This window comes from Myotis myotis, unplaced genomic scaffold, assembly GCF_014108235.1.
Source record: "Myotis myotis isolate mMyoMyo1 unplaced genomic scaffold, mMyoMyo1.p scaffold_m19_p_5, whole genome shotgun sequence".
Lineage (NCBI taxonomy): Eukaryota > Metazoa > Chordata > Mammalia > Chiroptera > Vespertilionidae > Myotis > Myotis myotis.
In genome coordinates, this window is record NW_023416357.1 from 71,592,456 (window position 1) to 71,614,497 (window position 22,042).

Below are 22,042 nucleotides of genomic sequence, written 5' to 3' on the forward strand. Positions count from 1 at the left end.
CGGCTGCCTCCTGTACACCCAACACTGGGGATCAAGCCCACAACCTGGGCATGTGCCCTGATCAGGAATCAAACCATGACCTCCTGGTTCATAGGTTGGCGCTTCACCACTGAGCCACACCAGCTGGGTTTTTAAAAAATAAAAAACCTTATATTCTCTTCAAAAATGAAAGACCAAAGATTTTAAGTAGAAGCATTGCCCAAACTCTGTTCTCTAGTTCTGAGAACAAGAATACCTCCGAGCAGTACTTCCTATTAATAGACATTCATGTTTATACTGGCCAGGTAGGAATGAGGTGTTTTTTGATTTTCTTTTGTCCAGGCATCTATGATTGGGGCTACTCCCTTTTTTTAAAAGTATGTTGAAACATTAGACTTCCTGTTTCTGCTTGATTTTGAAAATACCTCCTGCTCGCCTATCACAGGTAATCTCTGTGTTCTTGTGTAGCCGTGGTTTACAGGTAGCAAGTGCAGGCAGCAACCAGTCCCTCCTCACTGGGATGTGGAGATCTATCTGGAGTCACAATTAAAGGCTACCGAATGCATTCCACTACAGGTGACGAAACCCAGCTCCCAGAATAACAAGCAGGACAACTTTTAAAGTGACTGTTGTTGACCAGTGTCTTCTGTGCATTTGCGTGGTAAGCTCATGGTGGATTTTTCTAAAGGACGGTATAGATTTTTCTGAATTACTCTCGGGAAGGACGGACTCTTCCTGAGGTTGAGACAGATGCCATAGCATACAACAGGGTGGCTGTGTGCGTTCCTCCAGTTGGTGTGACTCTGCCAAGACTCTGTGAGGCTGTCCTGATTGACAGGGAGAAAATGCTGAAACTAGGTGAGTTAAAACTGCCCTCGCACTAACTTGGATTTAATGTGCATGACGGAACCTGGTAGAGAGTTCAGATGACTAAGTAGCCTGGTGTTATCTACAAGGGAATGACTTTTGGTGGCAGCTTTAAAGTGATTGTGTTCAACAAATCATGGCTTTTCTTTTGCTGTGACTCTGGGTGTGGAGAACTGGTATTAAGTAAGCTGAGGGAGGTTTGACTATTGTGGGTGGAAAAAAATGGCATCTATAATTTGCATGTAGACAGTTTCATTTGTAGACAAATGAAGACTTGAGATGTTTCAGAGATGGGGCTCTGAAAAGATTGGATAGCTTTTTCACTTAAAGTTTCTTCTTTTTTTATAATTTCCACAAGTTTATTAACTCTAAGGCATCTCCGGTTGCCAGTGGTCTGGTAGTGGCAGTAGCGCCATGTGATGGCCTGCAAACTCAAGGATGTTTATTTCTGTTCTCCCATTGTGTAGATGTTTGTCAGACGATCCCTGCTACCATTTCCTCTAACAGCCAATAAGCAATTTTATTCTATATATAAGCCCTTCTTGTCTTTCAAAATACACCTTAGGCTTGTTTTCAGCCATATTGAATGCTTCTACAAGTATACTTAATTTTGTTAAGGCAAATTTGGAAAGTTTTTGAGGATTGAAATAAAGAGAGCATTTATACAATTTTTTCAAGTTTACGTATAATATTTATTGAAGTTTATCTAGAATTTTCCTGCTCAAAAAACTTTCTGGAGCTTAAATTGAATGTTAGAAAGGAACTGAAAGTGTGGAGACGTAGGTGGGCGTTAATAGATCTAGATTCTTGACTCATTAATTGAATGCTTGTCAGCTAAGGCTATTATTTCCTAGACCCATGACTTCTTCTGTGATACAGAATGTGGTCACCGGCACATCCTTTGTGTTCAATGTTCATTTGCCTACCAGATGCCTGGAGCTGTGCACGTGATTCTCTGTCAGCTTTCTCTCTATACGCATATAGGCATATTCTATCTGATATATAAAAATGGTTGTGTCTGTGACTGTATATCATGGCACATATGCAGTTGGGATCAGAGCCAAGTTTGGCTGGGAAGGTTTTATAGAAGAAGGGGATTTTGGGTAGGGTCCCAAAGGGAGAGGGAGTTATATACTTTGGCAGAAAGAAGAAGCATACATAAAGCTTCCAAGGCTGAAGTAAGTCAAACACATTCGGGAATAAGCATGAACCATTTCAGAGCAAGTGATACATTACTGGTTGAAGAAAGCCAGGCTGAATGTGAAAAGGTAAGGGGATGAGTGTGGGAGAGAACGGGGGTGGGGGTGGGGGGACTGTGGGAGCTTCTCTAGTCCATGTTGCTGGTACATGCCACCCTTGGATACCAGCACCCTGGCCATGTTGCCATCTAGTGGAACTGTCCCAGATGCACACGGGAGCATCACCCACCTCTTCTCACTTCAGGTCAAATTAATAGTGTGGTATTGGAGGTAGGGAAGCTTACTGCTCTTTCTGCCAAGGTATTTTAGATGAAGAATTAGCCAAAGGAGATGGATATAACCATGTTCTCCAAAATTATATTAATTTTGCCTTAGGGGAAAAATGGAGCTGAATACAAATAAATATATTTAGATATATAGAACACATTTATCAAATATAAATAATTCCCATACATAACAATTGCTGAGAGTGCAGGGCATACATGGCCCTTTGGCCCAGGGCATGGAGCGTGTGGAACCCAGCATTGGAGAAGTTCTGCAGTGGAGTGAAGGCATAGCCCATTTGGCTCTGGGGTGGCTTGTTATTTCATGTGGTTACAGAGTCCATCCTGGTACAGTGGTGGAAGAGGAGAGTCCTTGACATGGACCCCACAGCCCACAGACCTCAGAGCTGGAAGACACTGTAAAGAGCTGTACTTAGCCTGGCCGGTGTGGCTCAGCAGTTGAGCATCGACCCAGGAACTGGGAAGTCGTGGGTTCAATTCCCAGTCAGGGCACATGCCCGGGTTGTGGACTCAATCCCCAGTGAGGGGCATGCAAGAGTCAGCAAATCGATGATGTTCCTCTCTCATCGATGTTTCTATATCTCTATCTCTCTCCCTTCCTCTCTCTCTAAAAAATTCAACTTAAAAAAAACATAAACAAACAAAAAGAGCTATACCTGCCCTCCCTTCCACCCACCTATGCATGTGTCCATTCACCAAAACTTACTGAATTCCTGTTACCAGGTACTCTTCCAGGTACCAGGGAAATGCCAGTGAACAAAGCAGATAGAAGTCCCTGCCCTTGGAGAGACAACCTTCTGGATAATAAGCAAACAAATAAGTAGAACATTCAGAGGTAGAGCAGGGGAAGCTAGATCAAAGGAAAACTAAGCTAAGATTTATGTTAGCTACAGCTTTTAAAACAAGGTAATAAGGCTTTTCCTATGGCACACTTTTCTAGCTACCTCTGGCCTTTGGCACCTGTATCCTTGATTTTTCTTTTTTTACTAGAGGCCCAGTGCATGAAATTTGTCCATGGGGGTGGGCATCCCTCAGCCTGGCCTGCCCCCTCTAGCAATCTGGGACCCCTCGGACATCCCTTTCGCAATCTGGGACCACTGGCTCCTAACCGCTCACCTGCCTGCCTGATCGCCCCTAACCGCCTCTGCCTACCTGCCTGATTGCCCCGAACCACTATGCCTGCCTTCTTGATCACCTCTAACCACTCTGCTGCCTGCCTGAATACCCCTAACTGCTTGCCTGCCTGCCTGATCACCCCTAACTGCCTCTGCTTCAGCCCCCACCACAGTGGCTTCATCCAGAAGGACGTCCGGAATGATGTTCAGAAGGTCATTCAGCTGTCTAGTCTAATTAGCAAATTATGCTTTTATTATTATAGATATGTTCTGTATTTTTAAAATATATGGAAAAAAAATATATATGGTGGGATACTGTTAACGGAAAAGGAAGGACAAGATTTCTTTTAAGCTGAAAGGGGGATAGGATTGTTTTGTGTGTGTGTGCATGGGGGGGTGCGGGGAGGATTTGCTATCGTGTGTCCTCACTGAGAATGTGCTATTAGACTCATCTGAAAGATATGAGGAAGCCAGGCCTGTGAGTATCGTGGGGAAGAACATTCTGGGCAGGGGGAAAACAGATGCAAAGGCCCTGAGGTGGGAATGGGTGTGGTATTCCAAGAAAGGCCAAGGGGCTGATACGAGGAGGGGAGATGATCCAGACAGGTGGTGAGGAACCAGAATAGGTGGCGCCTTGTGGACAGTTATAATGAATTAACTTTTACTGGGCAGAAGATGGTCTAGTGTAATCTACTAATTTTACAAATGAAATGTAGGACAACGAAGAAGTCAAGACAGGTGTCCATGGTTATTCAGCGTCCTAGTGCCAGAGCTGGGATGAGAACCTGCCTCTGACCCCAGCATTCTTCCCACCACCCTGCTGCTTGCTGGGACGTGGGCCACACACTGGCCCAGACTTCCAGGTGCAGTGACTCCTCCAGCAGCTGTTGCAGCGGTTCATTCTGGTTGTTCCCCAGTGTGTCCTGCCTACCTTACAGAGGACCCGCTGCAAACACAAGAAAGGGTCAGACCTCTCATGTCCGAGGAGTCCCCTGCCAAATATTGCCTTTCTTTGTTTTGATCTGGAGATTAATCCTTCTGTTTTCTAAATACTATAATCTCATAAACCAGAATCTACAATCTTCTAAGCCTCCCTACGTTCATTGCTAAGTTACTTGGACACAGTTAACACAAGATAAGAGTGACTGATTGTTATCAAATGCAGTTTGACCTGGACAATTTTTGCTCAACATTCTTTGTCTTCTTGCTTTACTGTGAGTCAGTTCAAGCCTTTGTTTTTCTTCCATTCCTTTAAATCTTATGACTGTTGTCCTCTGGACACAGGCCAAATCTTCTAATTTCACTTTCTGTTGAAGGTCGGACTAGTGCTAAGTATAGAGAAAAATAACTCTTTGCTGTTACCTGAGTCATCCCCTCGCCTCTAGTCACCCATGGCCTGTACTCTGTGGACAGAGTAACACGCGGTATTTGTGTAAGGTCGTCCCATCTTGTGGAGAGAACTAAGGCATCCCTGACTCTCTTGCCTCTTCTGTCCCTTTTTCCCATTATGGATACCTCAAGATTTACATTAGCATCTTAATTTGCATTTAGAATTGTATAGCCCTTTTTCTGTGTTTTTTTTTTTTTTAATGTTCACTTGTATACATTGTCTGTAAATGAGCTCTCAAATCCTGGGGTTAACATTGATTGGCGTCCTTTGGTATCAGTACTTCCAGTAGTTAGTTCTTCATCTACCCCTAGAGCATGAGGGCGAAGACCCCCACCGTCCTTTGCTTGTGGTCTTTGGGAGAGTTGTCCTCGCTGGCTTTGGGGAGAGCCTGAGGAGGAGTGCTTGCGGGGGGGGGGGGGGGGGGGGGGGATTCTGTGATCAAAACTCAGGACAACAAAGTAAATGCAGAAATGCAGGTGTTTACCTGGGGGTTGCTACCAGCAGCAAGGAGGCCTTAAGAAAACTTTCTTCATTTCCAGCTTATGAACAAGTGTTTGCTACATGTGGGTGGTGGACCCCGAGAGTGTTCAGTTATAGGTGCCTGCAAAGACAGCCTAATTAAAATGCCGACCGATTTCCCCAGCTTCCAGCTTCCAGAAAGTCATTCTGTTGGAATTCAATGTTTTGGCTGTAAGACTGCTGAGTGGAAGTGCAGGAATGCAGTGAGCTGTGCACTGGGTGCCTTCCTCAAAGCAGCCCCAGGTGGACTTCAGCATCTCCTAAGGCAAAAAGCTGGCCTGACCCTAATAGCCCAGTGCTGCCTGTTCCTACTTAATAAGTTCCTACCCTTCACAAATGTGACCCTGAGCGCCTTACCACACACCCTTGGTTCTTGGGACAAATCCCAGGGCAGGCTTGACCTGGCTCCTGGCTCCTGGCTCCACATTAGTCTGGAGCTTTTGCACATCTTTGCCTACCTTACAAGTCTTGCCCTGCCTCCTGTCAGGAAGGTGGCCACCCCTTTGTGGCAAAGATATCCCCACACAGGCCCCTCAGGAAGCCCATCGGGGATGGTGGGCAGTATCATGCTGGGAGTGGAGGAGGAAGCCCAAGGAGTCTGGGCCTGTCTCTCAGGCTCTCCTCCCTGCCCGTGCCGCTGAGATTTCTCAGCAAACCCCCCTCCCCTGGGGGCATGGCTGTCAGTTACCTTTGCCATCGGACAGGCAAGCCTTGGCCTTGCAGGAGAGGGGCTTCCAGACGGCGCTCTGGCCTTTGTTAGGCGGCGAGCTTGAGGAAATGGAGAAGAATGGGCTGGTCATGTGGTGAAGCCGGCAGCAGCATTAGAAGTCCTCATTAGCTGCACAGGATGTTATATCAGTTAGGGCTCTTATGCAAGAGAGAGAAACCCAGTGTAGATTGGCTTGTACGAAAGAGAATTTTTTATAAGCTTACATAACTAGAATGAGTTTTGATTTAGCAGTTCAGTGATGGCAAGAACCCATTTCTTTCCAGTCTGCCCTCTGTGGTTGAATTTCATCCTCAGCTTGCTTCTGTCCTGGTGGTTAGATGTCTGCAGCAACACTCCTTCCAGAGGGAGAGAGAACTGACTTCTGGTGGCTCTATCACAGGACTGAGTGACCTTTTCTAGAAGCCCCAGAAAATTTCTGGTGTCTCATTGACTCACACTGGGCCATCTGCTCAGTCTTAAGCCAGTTTACTGACTATAGAATGTGCTGTGTTGATTGGCTTAGGCTGGATTGCCTAAACCAATCACTATATGGCTGGGATGGGAATACTATGTCTGAGTTAAAATGGTCAGGGCTTCCCGGCCGGTGTGGCTCAGTGGTTGAGTATCGACCTATGAACCAGGAGGTCTTGGTTCAATTCCCAGTCAGGGCACATGCTGGGTTGTGGGCTCGATCCCCAATAGGGGGCAAGCAGGAGGAAGCTGATTGTTGATTCTCTCTCATCATTGATGCTTCTATCCTTCCCTCCCCCTCTCTTCTTTCTGAAATCAATAAAAACATTAAAAAGTTAAAAAATAAAATGGTCAGGGCTGAACCTGAGAGCTAGGGGTGGGGGTGGTTTCCCCCTCAAACAGCACAACGCAGAGGAGGGGGGACGGAAGTGATGGCTGGTCAGCTACAGTGTCTGCCACAGGCTTCCGTTCACTGTGTTTTCTCTGTTGCTTCTGGTGACTGGCTATGATATAACACTGTGAGCGGGGCCCTGCATATTGAATTCCACCCCTCACCCCCCAAGGCAATGACACAGATGCTATCAGGGAGACCAAGGACACATACTCCAGGAACTGCGGATCAGGAAGGGAAATTCTCAAAAGTTGATAAAGTATCTCCAACGTACCTTAGACCTGGTCTGGTAAACATTGAACAATGAGAATAAGAACTAGAGAAAATGATTACAGGCAACCTTTAACCTATAGTAATTATAAGTCCCCACAAAACACTAAAGTCCAATACCATTTTTCTTTTAAAACAGTGTAATACGGCCATATGTCCCTATAAAGCAGTGGTTCTCAACCTGTGGGTCGCGACCCCTTTGGGGGTCGAATGACCCTTTCACAGGGGTCTCCTAAGACCATCGGAAAACACATATATAATTACATATTATTTTTGTGATTAATCACTATGCTTTAATTATGTTCAATTTGTAACAATGAAATTGGGGGTCACCACAACATGAGGGACTGTATTAAAGGGTCGCGGCATTAGGAAGGCTGAGAACCACTGCTGTAAAGAATATCCCTACCTTGTATAGATATGAGCTTAATTGCTATAGTTGATTATTTTACCTATTTTAATTGGTATTACCAAGCTCTGCATAATATAAAGACTTTGAAGTTGCACACTAACAAACAAAACAGGGCAGTCCTATAGGGCTTGATTTCATTCACCCCAGACGAGACTTCTAAGAAACTGCTGTCTGGGGCAGGGAAGGACTGGGACAAGTTCAGAGGGCTCTTGAGGCGTGAGAAACATGGTGATAGAAAGGAAACCACCACTTTGGTCATGAGTAAGTTGGAGCAGAAGAGCAAGCAGTTTATCTTTGCAGATGGAATTCATGATTGGGGCACAAGATTACAAACTCAGAGCCTGCCTCCAGCCAGGCAATATTCCCTGCCGTGCCCCTGCGGGAAATACATGCACAGAGGGCCAACCAGGGCAAGGGAGCCTTTCATTATGGGTGGGCCTTGACTGAAATCCTAACGATGACCTTGAGTGAGCTAGACTGTCCATGTGCCAGAAATCAAATCCAGGAATTCTGGGCTGGGTTGCAAAAGGACATTGGTGCATAAATGCATGCTGTGTCCCAGGGCGGCTGGCTGCAGAGGACACCTCCACCATGGAGGTCTTGGACAGCTAGTTCTAGTCCCTGTGAAGACACTTGTAGGACAAACCTTTGAGCATGTCCTATCAACTTCCTCAGTCTAATTTCTCATTCATGACCAAGTGTGAGGAATAAAGAAATAAAATGAGAGGATCTCAAAAGCTTCCTTGAGCACTAGCTTTCTGATTATATATATATATCTTTATTGTTGAAAGTATTACATATGTCCCCCTTTGTCCTCCATTAATCCCCCCCAGCCCGCCCCCACCCCCTGCCCCAGGCCTTCACCATCCTATTGTCTGTATCTAGCTTTCTTATTCTTGGGTTCTATGCAGGGTGTGATAGGAAGTGTCGTAAGGAATTGAGTTGGGGTTGAAGTAGGGACTTAAATCCTCTGTGCCAGGACAGACAGACAGACAGACAGATGATGGCACAGTGTATTGCATGCTGCAGATGTCTTAAATAGCCACCAAGTGGCGGAATGGCTGATTGCCCCAAGCTGAGTGTCATTTTTTGGACACTACAGATACTGCAGTACAGCCACAGCTCCCTGAATAGCAGGGTTGTTTCCTTTGCCAAGCCCAGCTTGGATTGAATTTTGGCTGCCAGGCTAGTGTTCTGTGACATCCAGATGTCAGGGATCTTGTGGGATCAGTGTACATGAGGCGAGATCAGAGAGTGACTGGCAGATACTTCTGTTAAAAAGTGGTTTCAAAGCCATGGTCACATGGCTGATTCTGAGACTGATGAGCCCCACTGGTGTTTTTGGTTTCCTCTTTTGCTAAGAGTCTGATTGCCAGTGGTGTTGCATGCTGTTGCGGTTTATCGTTTTTCAGCCATCCTATTGCTCAATAATCCACATGTGCTCCACTCTGAAACAGTTAACACCGGAGCTCTACCTGAACAGGAGAGAAGTTATTTGTTTATTCTTAATATCAGTTTATACAAACCAGTGGTCCCAAACTCGAATCTCTGCGGGAACCAGGCAAGAAATACGACTGTGTACGTAAATGGTGCTTTGTCTGATCAGGGGCCTGTAGCCAACTTGCAGAGAATGGGTCCCATCTAAAGGCATTAAAGTTCAGGTGAAAAACAAAACATATCTGGCCCAAGAAAACCTTGTGAACTGGATTCATACCTAAGGTTACCAATTTGTGATTCCTGGGCTATCTAATCTGACTAATCAGCTATCGTTGTTGTGTTTGCTCAGCTTCAGAGATGCCAGATTTTATGAATGTGAGCCTTTTGTAATTTTGTTTTTATAACACATTTCAGCTTTTTACCTTAGATTAAAAGACTGACTGTTGTTGGGATAAGTGGTAAAAACCATAATTTTTACCCACAAATTGGAAATACTTCAAAAGAAATAATGTCCTCATGAAAATAATTTCTTTGGTGCATGGCCATTGGAGGTTGAATCAATTTGGAGAAGCAGAGATCGAAATCTCAATCAAAACAATTATGAGGGTTTTACATCATTAAAAAAATTGCATCACTGAAGATAAGGAACCCCAAGCATTTGAAACATATACTTCTGCCCTGGAAGTTGTCTGCTGAGTATATACACTCCTTTTTGCCTTTTCTTACTGTTAGCAGAGGTGGGGTTAGTGACCAGGGTGAAATTGGAAGTGGGACAAGCTTGCTTTCTCAAACTTCCAGCCCTCCCTACACTTCTACCATGAGTGCCATGAGTGAACAAAGAAACCAGGGAGTTCATTTATTCTTAGATGTTAGTCACCCATGGGACTTTCTGCCAAGGGATGCTTGGATTTTTAAAAGAATCTGATGGTAGAACAGAAAATAGGGCTTAGTCCACAGTACCACGTTTCCAACGAGAGTACTTCCTGTCGTGCTGAGAAGATGATTGGAGGGTTGGGAGCCTCCCAGGTAAGGCCTTATGTTGCCTTGCTTCCGGTAAGGCCCACTGGACTAGCACGAGCCACTGAGCATGGAGTGGGGTTCAGCTTCATTCTGTTTTATTTACATTATTCGAACTCACATCAGAGTCCATGCAAATTATTGCACATGTGTTTCTGTAAGGGACTGATGGCACCCAGCTTCCCTGTGCCTGGTGCTGGCTGGTGGGAGAGTTCTGGGAATTTAAATATTCCTTCAGCAAAGAGACTCGAAGCTGTGCTGAAGTTGTGTTCTTTTGACAGTGCTTTCTCTTCAGAGTGCTCTCAACTTGTTTCTTTCAGTGAGACTTTACCGGCCATTAGTCCATCAGTCCTGTCTGCAACTCCTTGCAGTTTGGCTTCTGTCACCAGTCATGTTACTAAGTTGTCTTCCTCAAAGCTCCCCAGTGACCACCTGGTCATCATATCCATTGGCCTTTACTGTAGCCTTTCTTTCTGACTGGTGAGTCTTTCACCCATGGACTATTACACATGCTGCTAACTCTACCTGGAACCACTCTTTCGTCTTTTCCCCCTCACCTCCTCTTCCTTGGCTAATTCCTGATCCTCAAGTCTTAGCTTCTTTCAGGAAGCCTTTCATGATGACTCCCTTCCCCAGGTTTGGTTTATGAACTCGTCCTATGAGCCTTCATAGCACTCCATACTTTTCTGCTGTTGTACATATCATACTATATTTTGTCATACTCTATTTTAATTAGTGTCCTCCCTTCTTCCCTGCTGTTTTATGAACTCTGTGAGGACAGGTACCATGGTGGTTTTATCTATACCATGTGCCTTGTGCCTATACATGGCAGATGCTCAATAAATATTTGCAGAACGAACTACCTAAATGACGATGACATCTGAACAGTAACGTCTACATTTCATGTAGAGCCGACAATGAAGCCCTGGTTTCCTCCATCAACCTTTGGTTCTTCCTAAGACCTCCAGTCAGAAGATGTTGGATATTGTCAGTAAAGAGCAGCTTCTGTCCCTGAGGAGGAAGGCGGCTTTCAGGAAACCCAGGCCGTTCACATTTAGCCACTTCATGACTAGGGAGCAACTCTGTGCATTGCTTATGTTAAACAGTGATGGCCACCTGTCAATGAAACCAAAGGAGAGATGAGTTCTAAGGGTTCTGACTACCAACAGAGTGGGTAACACATCGTTCAGGAGACCAGGCTAATGCGTGATAATGATTTTACCATCATCATGGAGAAAGAATCTGAATATAACTGATTGGCAACAGTAGGGAAACATATACTAAGAGTTAGAGGGACTGATAAATGCTGTGTAGATATAAAACTGTGTAGACAGTACTGTACTCTCTGGGCCATTTAAGGAATTTCCAAGGTAATTTTATCAATGTGCAGTTTCACTTTAATGATCTTAGAACCTAATGTCCCTCCTCTCACCTCTGAGAACATGATTCTGCTATATGACGGGTGTGACATCTATAGATCTATGTATGGGAACAGGCTTTCTAGAGCATTTAAGAGAATTGTGAAATCCTGATCGTATGCATCTTCTTGTCTCTTGAAATTGGATAGACCAGCGGTTCTCAACCTGTGTGTCGCAACCCCTTTGGCGGTCGAACGACCCTTTCACAGGGGTCGCCTAAGACCATCCTGCATATCAGATATTTACATTACGATTCATAACAGTAGCAACATTACAGTTATGAAGTAGCAACAAAAATAATTTTATGGTTGGGTCACAACATGAGGAACTGTATTTAAAGGGCCAGAAGTTTGAGAACCACTGGGATAGACATTGCTGACTGGGTGTAATGACAATGAAAAAGGACAACTTTATTAGACAAGGTTTAGTGAGCAAAAAAGTAGGTTCATATCTAAATTACAGAATAGTGTGATTAATGATATTAGTTTGTAAAAAAAAAAAAAAAAGTATGCTCCATAGCCTTTGTTTAGTGAAGATTGCTATGCAATCTACTTTAGAAATATTTTCATCCAAAACTGTGAAGCACTTTCTTGAAGAGCCATGGTTATATGGGAACCAGTCTGATAGAAGAGGCTCAACCATGTACCCACACTGGTTGTCCTGCTCAGACCTTACACTCGGGTGTGTGAAGTGCAACTCCTCCCCTTCCCTCCTGCAGCAGCTGTTGCTCCTCTGAACTTCCCCTTTTCTATGAATGTCTAGCTCCCTCTTTCTCCAAATCAGCCAGATTCACAGCCATTGTGCTGGCTGTGCCCTCTGACCTCTTACTGCTCTGTATCCCTCTCGGAGCATATGGCATATTTGCTTTGAAATAGCATTATCTGTGCTCTGCTCAATCAGAGACGCCATAGTATAGAGAAAAATAGCAAGGAATGAGGTCAAAAGATCCACATTCTAGTCTCAGTTCACACTTAGTCTGATCTAAGTGACCTTGGGCCAGTCACTTCATTTCTTGGAGGATCTGTACCCTCACCAGAAGCAAAGGAGCCAATAATACCCAAGATTTCTTCCTTACAGGTTTGTTATGAGGGTTCGTAGCCACGTATGCAACAGCACATATCAAGCTAGAATGTACCATCTTGCTGAGCTGAAGTAAGAGTAGAGATATGTTATGTAATATATCTTGCATAATACCTGGTGTGTAGTAGGTACTTAATAAGTTATACTTATTGCTGACAGTATTAAGAGATAGCTTAATCTAAACACAGAATCGTTTGGTTCTAAGCTGGTTGCTGGTTCAGAGTTTGCCACTATGGCCCAGGGAGTACTTTTTCCTTCCTCTGGTCCAGATTACAGGATATTTGGGACAACCAAGGTGCTGGCTTTTTACATTCACAGGTATTTTTATTCATTAACAAAACATATGACAACATTAATTACATATTGTGCAATGATGGATCCCAATGTGGCTTTAAAACACAACACGTTGTGCCCTAACCGGTTTGGCTCAGTGGATAGAGCATCGGCCTGCGGACTGAAGGGTCCCAGGTTCGATTCCGGTCAAGGGCATGTACCTTGGTTGCGGGCACATCCCTAGTAGGGAGTGTGCAGGAGGCAGCTGATGGATGTTTCTCTCTCATCGATGTTTCTAACTCTCTATCACTCTTCCTTCCTCTCCGTAAAAAGTTAATAAAATATATTAAAACACAGCACGTTGTAAGCACAAACAGGCTCCAAGGGGAAGCTGGCTCCTGAGAACCTAGCTTGATAGAATGTTTACCACCTGAGAGAAGTTCATGCCTTGAGCAAGGAGGTATCTGGATTGCCATCTGGGATTTATCAGTGTATCGATTCAGGTGGCCCAGTGCCGGATGTTAGTTCTTAACATAAAGGAAACAGAGCTCCCATTCCGAGGACGGGGGCTCCTGCTCTTTTAAAGTGGGCAGCTGCTGCTGGTACCTTGCAGGCCCTGGAAATTCCAAAAACTGCAGTGGAATTTTGTTCCATCTGTTTTATGAATGGTTCCTAGGACAACTGGTGGGTTTGGTAGGTGGCTGGTAAGGTTGCCTCCATGAAGAGCAGTACAATCCATTAGATGAAGCCTGGACTCGAGTGGCTTCGACTGCGGGTGTTTGCATTTGCTCAGCACTCTGTTTATGAAGATGTTAAAGGAAGTGCATCCATTCCGTGCGTGTTGTAAAACAGAAGGGCTGCAGCTGTCAGACTGTTTTCTTCTTGGCTCTTTTTCTGATAGATTTTTTTTTTGTAAACCTGGTAGATTTATGAATTAGTGCAGATTATCAGCCTCAGTTCTGCAGATGCAATGCAAATTTCCTTTTGTTGTTTTCTTTCTTTGAAGATAACATATTTATGTATGCAGTTCGTTGTAATGGACTTTTTGCATAAGGGGAAATTAAGCTTGTTCTTATGTTGTCATAATTCAATATTATGAAACGATTAAATAAGTAGTTATTTAGTTATGTCGTGCCTTCAAAGTGTCCAGCATGTATTCTATCCTAAAAAGAAGCAGGGGGAACCCCACAAGTTATAATCATGTGTTTTAAAAGACTTACAAATCTGCCTTGAGTAGCCACTCAAGGTGTTCTGATTCATCATAAGGTTTGTTTCAAGTAATTTCCAGTTAATGAAAACAAGTAGCAACATCTCTGAATGATCATCTACTTTTCAAATCATTCACATCTATGTGCAGGGGTGCACATTCATGATTTTGCCTCTGGTTGAGTCATTCACACTCACTTGCATTGCCGTTGCTTTTTGTGGGAGAGACAGGTCAGTGTTTCAGTGGGCATCTGGGTGCCTCATCCATAGCCTAATGATCTCTGCTGCCTACATGGGTGTAGGGACTGGGGCAGCCAGCAGTGGTGGCAGGTATGAATGATGATATTTCTAGCTTTGGTGGGCACTTGAATTTCAACCCAGGGTCTTATGTAAAGGAATATGTGTGTGCGTCAGTCTGTTCCTTCAGGGATAAGGATACTTCTAGACAGCGTGAGTCTAAGGAGGCATTCAAGCAGACAGGTCTCAGTGGCAGCTGAAATACGTAGACTGGGACAAAGGTTGCCAAACATTCTTCACTCATGCCTCTATCGTGTTTTCATGTCATTTCTAGGATAAAACAAATACCTGACAGTTTCATTTATGAACAGCTTAGGTCCAAATAACTTAGTAACTAATTATGTACTAATACTAGTAATTTGTGTCTCCTCAAAAAATTAAAAATAGTATCACCCTATGATCTAGCAGTTCCACTCCTGGGAATATACCCCAAAATAACGGAAAGCAGAGATGTGGGCAGGTTTCTGTGCACCCATGTTCACAGCTGCTTTATTTATTTATTTATTTATTTATTTATTTATTTATTTATTGTTTTATTTATTATTTTTTGTTAATCCTCACCCAAGGATATTTTTCCATTGGTCTTTTAGAGAGAGTAGAAGAGAGAGGGAAAGACAGAGAAACATCAATGTGAGAGAAACACACTGATTTGTTGCCTCCTGCATGCACCCCGACCAGGGCCGGGGAGGAGCCTGCAACAGAGGTATATACCCTTAACCAAAATTGAATCTGGGCCCCTCGGTCTACAGGCTAATGCTCTATCCACTGAGCCAAACTGGTAGGGTGCACAGCTGCATTATTTATAATAGCCAAAAGGTGGAAGCAACCCAGGTGTCCATTGACAGATGAATGGACAAGCAAAATGTGGTACATACATACAATGGAATATCCTTCAGTCTTAAAAATTTAGGCAGGAAATTCTGACATAGGCTACAATATGGTTCAACCTTAAGGGCATTGTGTTAAGTAAAATAAGTCAGTCACACACGCAAAAAAAACACTCTACACTTCCACTTACCTGAGATACCGATACTCACATTCAGAGACAGAAAGTAGAATGGTGCTTGCCAGGGACTGAGGGGAGAGGAGAATGGAGAGTTGGTGTTTAATGGGTACAGATTTTTGGATTTGCAGAATTAAAAGGGTTGTGGAAATGGATGGTGACGAGAGCTGCACCGCAATGTAAATATATGTGATCCCACTGAACTGTACTCTTGAAAATGATTACAATGGTAAATTGTATGTGATTTTTTCTTACTACAATTAAAAATTATAATGAAGAAAACAAACTACTTTTTAAAAAGAAAATATTAATTGATGATGACTGGCTATTAGGAAGTAAAGAGGATTCTAAAGAATAGAGTCGTAGCCGATGAAAGGAGCAGTCATTTTCCCCGGGTTTGAGAGAGCATCAAGCATGAGCTTCCCTCACTTCCACTCCAGACCTTGTTGGAGAGGGAAGGGCTGGCTCCTTGGATGGCAGAGAGGTCACATGATGCTGTGCTGGAAGAACCTGCTGGAAATCCACCCTCTGGGATGCTGAGGACATCTGCTCATGGGGGGTTTTCTCATTGAAAGCACTCTGCTACATAAAACCGCCTGGGGGTGGGGTGTCAGAAGCTGCTGGGGGCTGGGTGCTGTGACCACCTGGAGAGGCAGTTGCTGGAAAAGGTGCCCAGGTGCCAGGGGTGCCACGTGTGCCTGTCGGAGTTTGCAGCAAGACCACACCAGAACCAGGGAGGAAAAGTTTGTCCTGCAATCCCTACACTTCGTTTCACTGCCAAAGCTTAGAACTGTCCCAGCTGGCCAAAGAAACCAAGCATTTCAAGTCCCATCTTTATTTCCTCACAGCCAGTAATGAAGGGTGCATTTGGAAAATGGATCACTGACCACCTCACAACTTCTCAAACCTTCAACTCAGATCCGATCCCACCATCCTCATTTGCTTTCCCCCATTACTTTTCAGTTGCTTTTTATCACAGCAGCCACCAGCAACCTAGCTTTGCAAAGAGATGATGTCATCCAAAGAAATGTAGCACATTCTAATGTTACACCGTGAGCTAGCTTGGATCAGTCGTTCTTGCAGTGTCTGAGACAGGCTGTGTTTCCCTCCAAATTTAAAATATCCTGCCACAACCCCTGGGAGTTTGCTATAGTGCCCTGAGGCACCAGGGCACACAATTTGGAGATCTTAGGTCTAAAATGCATCTCTTTCAGCAATCCTGACCACACCACTCTAAGATCTGAGAATCCAAGATGCTGATTGGTTAAGAGTACAGAAGAGTCAGATGTAAAGTGAAAATTGTGTGGGGTCAGTATTGTTTTTGAAAAGTCTTAGGGAATTACCAGATTGTATAATAACATACATCTTCCAGTATATATAAGACTGACTGTATCAATGTTCCCTTTAGCACTGGGACAGGTGGCTGTTTCTTCGGGACCAGATGAAAGAGTTGCCTTATCTTTGGAGGCACAGTAATTTGAAAAAAATACATAGTCTTAAACACAGCATTTACCAGCAGTGCCTGAGATGCTTATAGTGTGAGAGGCAAGGAGGTGAGAGTCAGGGAGGGACCAGCAACTTCTGTGCTTACTCTGGGGCATGAAATCATTACATGGGGATGGTGGCTGATGCACCATTTAGATTGTTATTTTCTCTCTGTTTGGGGCTGATTGTACATAGCTGAAACTGAGAAAGTTACATGGCATGTGATGGGACGTTGCTGTTGAAATAGAGTTTAGATTAAGAAATTAGTGATTTTTAGCCATCTTCTGTTTCTCCTAGGAAGTGAATGGGCTTCCTAAGACCTTTTTTTTAGGTAAGTAGGCAGGCACACTCTTCATGTTAGCAGTTTCCCAGAAAATACATTCATTTTGGTGATGTCTACAACTTGGTGAGTCATAATTATTACCTATTTCTGTAGCTGTTCTATAAGGAGAAGCTGAATAATTTAAGTTTTATAATCTGACCTATTCAAATGGGAAAATTCTGACCTATGCCTTTCTGGGCTACCTGCAGAACAGCCCACCCCAACCCCGTTTGGATAAGTTCTGCTTTGGTTCACAGATTCACCACCTGCTGAGTTTGTCTGTTGAGTTTTAGCCTTGGCTGCTGCCACCCGGCAAGCCTAGCCAGCCTGTCCCTTGGCCTCCCAGCCTTTCCTGCCTCTTAAACAGTGACTAGTTGGCACAAAGGTTAACTTCATGGAGATCCTACCTGAGTCAGAAACTCAATGTGAAGATCAGATTCTGACAACTTGGAGTGCATTACACTTTCAAACAGATCTCAGACCAGGAGCCTGTGGTCCAAATTCCACACAGGGAGCACCACTTTGTTTTCTTTGACCAAAATTTCAAATTTCGTTCAGAAACATGAGTAAAGCTCTTAACTGCTCAGATGCAGTCAGGTAGGGCCCACTGCCCAACCTGTCTTGGCATCATTTTCAACCCCCTCAGAGTGGGCACATGGAAGGGAAAAGCGATTGTCACTGCCTCTGCCTCGCCCGGAGCTGCTCGCTTCTGAATTCTTCACAATAATCGATGACAGGTGTGCGGCTGGCACTGCAGAGTTGCACAACTGCTTCACATTGCATTCAACTGCAACCCGCTAGCCAATGTGAGGGGGTCTCCAGTAGGTTAGTGAAAAAGAAGATTCAGTTAAAAATGTATGTTTATCTCGTCACGAAATTATTTCAATGCTGTAAGGAGTGAAGATAGTAGTTAGAGTGGAAATAATTTGATAATCACTGCCCTTCAACTTGAATTTCAGTTCATTATGAGGAGTAACTTTCAGATGATTAGAAAGGAAAGCGTCTGTCTCTGAAGGGAGTAAGTCTATGAATAGCAGTAACGGAGGAGATTTGGATGAATGAGTATTGCCTGGGATGTGCTTAGGAGATTGCTTTACCAGCCGGGAGAGGATTAGAGTAAAGGCCCTCTTAGGTACTTTCCAAGCCCGAGTTTCTGTGACTGATTGTTGATCACTTTTTCCTCCTGCTGCTTTTCTAAAGGATAGCCAGGGACGTTTAGGTCAGAAGTGACCCGTCTGGCCTGGATGGTATGGTTCAGTGGTTGAGCATCGACCTATGAACCAGGAGGTCACGTTTTGATTCCCAGTCAGGGCACATGCTTGACTTGTGGGCTCAATCCCCAATGTGGGCATACAGGAGGCAGCCAATCAATGATCTCTCTCATCATTGATGTTTCTATTTCTCTCTCCCTCTCTCTTCCTCTCTGAAATCAATAAAAATATATATATTTTTAAAGTGACCTGTATAGCCCTAGCTGGTTTGGCTCAGCGGATAGAGTGTCCGCCTGTGGACTCAAGGGTTCCAGGTTCGATTCCGGTCAAGGGCATGTACCTGGGTTGCGGGCACATCCCCAGTAGGGGGCGTGCAAGAGGCAGCTGAATCGATGTTTCTCTCTCATCAATGTTTCTAACTCTCTATCCCTCTCCCTTCCTCCCTGTAAAAAAATCAATAAAATATATATTTTTAAAAAGTGACCTGTATAGACCCAGTCTCAGCCCTCCCTCTCTTCTTACTGGTGAATCCTTTCTGTAGCCCCTCTCATGTTACCCCCATGCTGACCTCATGAACCTGGGGACAGTAAAGAAGTTCAGTCCTTCAATTTTCACTTTCTATTGTTGGGCCACACCCATGAAATGCCACACCTCCTGCGTATAGTATCTGTAAAGCCAGCATTTAGGACTTCTAAATAGATGCTGCACAATCTAAAACAATGTGGCCTATTCACAAAAAGTGTTTGGAAAAGAGACAAAGGGGGACTTCATAATTTTCAGTGCTTCATCACATTATTGACTCATTCCATTATAGCTACCACCCTGTTAATTAGATGGCGTTATCCCCACTTTACAGGTGTGCAAACAGAAACTCAGAAAGGGTAAATGACTTGCCTGCTTTTAGAAGGAAAATGAGAGAAGAATAAGTAGGGAAAACACCTCCTAACGCAAATGAGGTAGTACTTACTGGGCTATGGTGATCAGACCCAGGTCAGCCAAACTGAGCAGTGTTATTCTGCAGGCTCCTGACAGCTTGGGATCAGAGGGGTTAGTTAGAGTCCTGACCAAACTTTTAATTAAAAAATAAAGGTTTGTAGTTTCATGTACCTGAATAAATAGAAGCTATTGAACTTACAGTTTAAAGCATTGAATATCAGCAGTGGAATGACTTTAATTTGAAGCTGTGATCTAAGCATTTGAACAGAGTGCTTTGAGCTGCCTATGCTAGAATCATGGCCAGCTCAAACTCTGGAAATCTCCCAATATAACTAGCACTCTTTGAGTTATTCTTCTGAAAAATAAAGGACTTGAATTTTACATGAGTAGTTTAATAGAGTGAGAAAGTCTGGATATCAGAGACAGGAGGCCGAGACCGCATTTGCTGTAGTCTAAAGGACATTCTTATTAGTCTTGTGACATTGAACAAATCCTATCACCTCCCTTTCTTTAATTACATGTCTGCAAAATGGGTAGGACGACCCAAGGGAGCTAATTGGAATGTCTGAATGAAACCTATACAGGCATCATTGCTAAATATTATAAAAGAAAAATCATAAGTCATAAATTCTTTAGATAATAATTTCAGACCTGGTTTTGAGAGTGTGTGTGCTTAATCACCTATTCAAAACTTTTTAGCAAGGAAGATTTCTTAGGAGAGAAACAAGAGCAAACAAGAAAGCCTCAGAGACCACTGCATCCCAGGTGCATTGTTGCCCCATGTGGGTGCTCACCTCAGGTGTCAGCACTTCTTCTGTTCCCTCAGAATCCTCTACTCACACTCCGAGCACTAGTGAGCAAGGAGGATATATTGAAGATGTTACTAAGGAGAGGGTTACCCATAACAAACTGCAAACTCCCAGGCAGGGCCCGGCAGCAGCTTTCTCCCCTCTTCCTTCTCCACACTCACTCTCATGTTCTTGATTCAGAGCAGTTCTGTCCCATTCCCCCGACCCCCCAAAGACCCCAACCTAATCCCAGTACCCAGCAATGCATAAGCTGAAAAACTCTTGAGGCACAGGGCGTGGCCTCCTGGGAAGGTGCTTAAGTGACCTCCACTGTCATTGGTGGCCCCCAGGGGCTATGGAGAGAGACCCATTGAGTCCCTCCTCTCTCTGGAAGGTTAAATGCAACAGTGTCCGAGGAGGGTGAGAAGGATGCACACCCTGCCGCCCCAACCATGTGAGACTGAAAACATCTTTCAAGTGTAAGGAGAGAGACTGAAAACCAGCTTTACATATAGATCATGGAAGTCTTCAAAGCCTTTCAAAGGTATAGACATAATAGAAGACAAGTTGAGGGAAGCCTCAAAGTCAAATAGAAGAAAGCTACTTTTGATACCAAGTATAAACAACCTCACCTCCCCCCTGCCCCAACCTACAATCTTATACGTACAGATTCAAAATCTTATCAGCAGGATAGAAATAAAAATGTTGAGGAAATGACTCTTTTTGTGACCTGGGGTTCTTATGACCTAGAAGCTGTAGGTATCTAACTAATTTTCAGAGCTGTTTAGTATTTTTCACTGCAGAGATCATACAATGTTTTTGATGTGAGCAGAGTATATCATTCCTCCTAGATAAACTGCACCTTCTCCTCCCAGGCTTGCTGGCCTTCTCATTTGTCTAACAACTTACTGACCTCCCCCATTCTTTTTTTTTTTTAATCCTTCCCTGAGGATATGTTTATTGATTTGAGAGAGAGAGAAACATTCATGTGAAATAGAAACATCGATCAGTTGCCTCCCATAAGCACCCTGATCCCGTTCTTAATAGACATCTGGGCAGTTATAAGCAAAAGGCCCAAAAGCCCAGACTTTTTAAAAAAAATTTTAACAGATTTTTGAGGTATAATTTAAGAGGAGATTTTTCTGCTGCTCTGTGCTGAAGTTCAGTTTAAATGTGGTATGAATAAACCTTCCTTAGAACCAAGGTGACATGGAAGATTGAGTTCTTTAATTCTGTGGTCAAAATTATAGCAGTAAGGTACGTATCAGTGGGGCCCCTTTTCCTGTGACACATGTAAATATTTGATCATGACTGACTGAAAAAATCATCAGAATCTCAGCCAGCATTTTAACTCTCCCATCTTGACACAGAAGGTAGGAGATTCATAATTAAAATGGGTAGGAGTTCAACTTAGTATTTAAATGCAGTTTGATATTAAATGAGAAGTGTTGCTAACTTGGTTGTTATTTTTTAATCAGGTTGTCTATAATATATTGTTGGTATGACTCGCAAGCATTTTCCAAGCCACCCAAAGTGATGTTGGAGTATTTCTTAAACATCTAAGAGCGAACAGGCTCCACCTACAGGAGATAACAAATCATTATTATATTCTAAAGCATTATTCACTAGGGCTAGAAAGGAGCTAATCCTCTTTGGAATAAATGCAGAGCAAGCCCTAGCCGATTTGGCTCTGGATAGAGCATCGGCCTGTGAAGTGAAGGGTCCCAGGTTTGATTCCTGGCCAAGGGTATGTACCGCGGTTGCAGGTTTGATCCCCAGCCCTGGTTGGGACATATACGGGAGGTAACCAATCGATGTGCCTCTCTCACATCGATGTTTCTCTCTCTGTCTCTCCCCCTCCCTTCCACTCTCTCTAAAAACAAATCAATGGAAAAATATTCTCAGGCGAGAATTAATAACAACAACAATAACAAAACGCAGAGCAAAATTAAGAGGAAGTGAC

General features: G+C 43.8%; 1 protein-coding gene across 6 annotated transcripts in view; it reads left to right on the top strand.

Annotated features, from left to right (window-relative positions):
• Nucleotides 1-373: 373 nt before the first annotated feature.
• The window catches only part of TNFAIP8 (TNF alpha induced protein 8), a 66,996-nt gene continuing 45,327 nt past the window's right edge, over nt 374-22,042 (top strand). For 2 of the 6 annotated variants that reach the window (XR_004967341.1, XR_004967342.1), the window contains exon 1: nt 374-837. Coding sequence is in view for 1 of the 6 variants with exons in the window: in XM_036307762.1 (XP_036163655.1) it covers nt 825-837 (13 nt within the window). In the remaining 5 variants the exon portion in view is untranslated. Of the gene's footprint in view, nt 838-4,160; nt 4,527-10,841; nt 11,725-22,042 lie in introns of those variants that run through there. The other 4 variants (XR_004967343.1, XR_004967340.1, XM_036307764.1 and 1 more) reach the window with 4 other exon arrangements.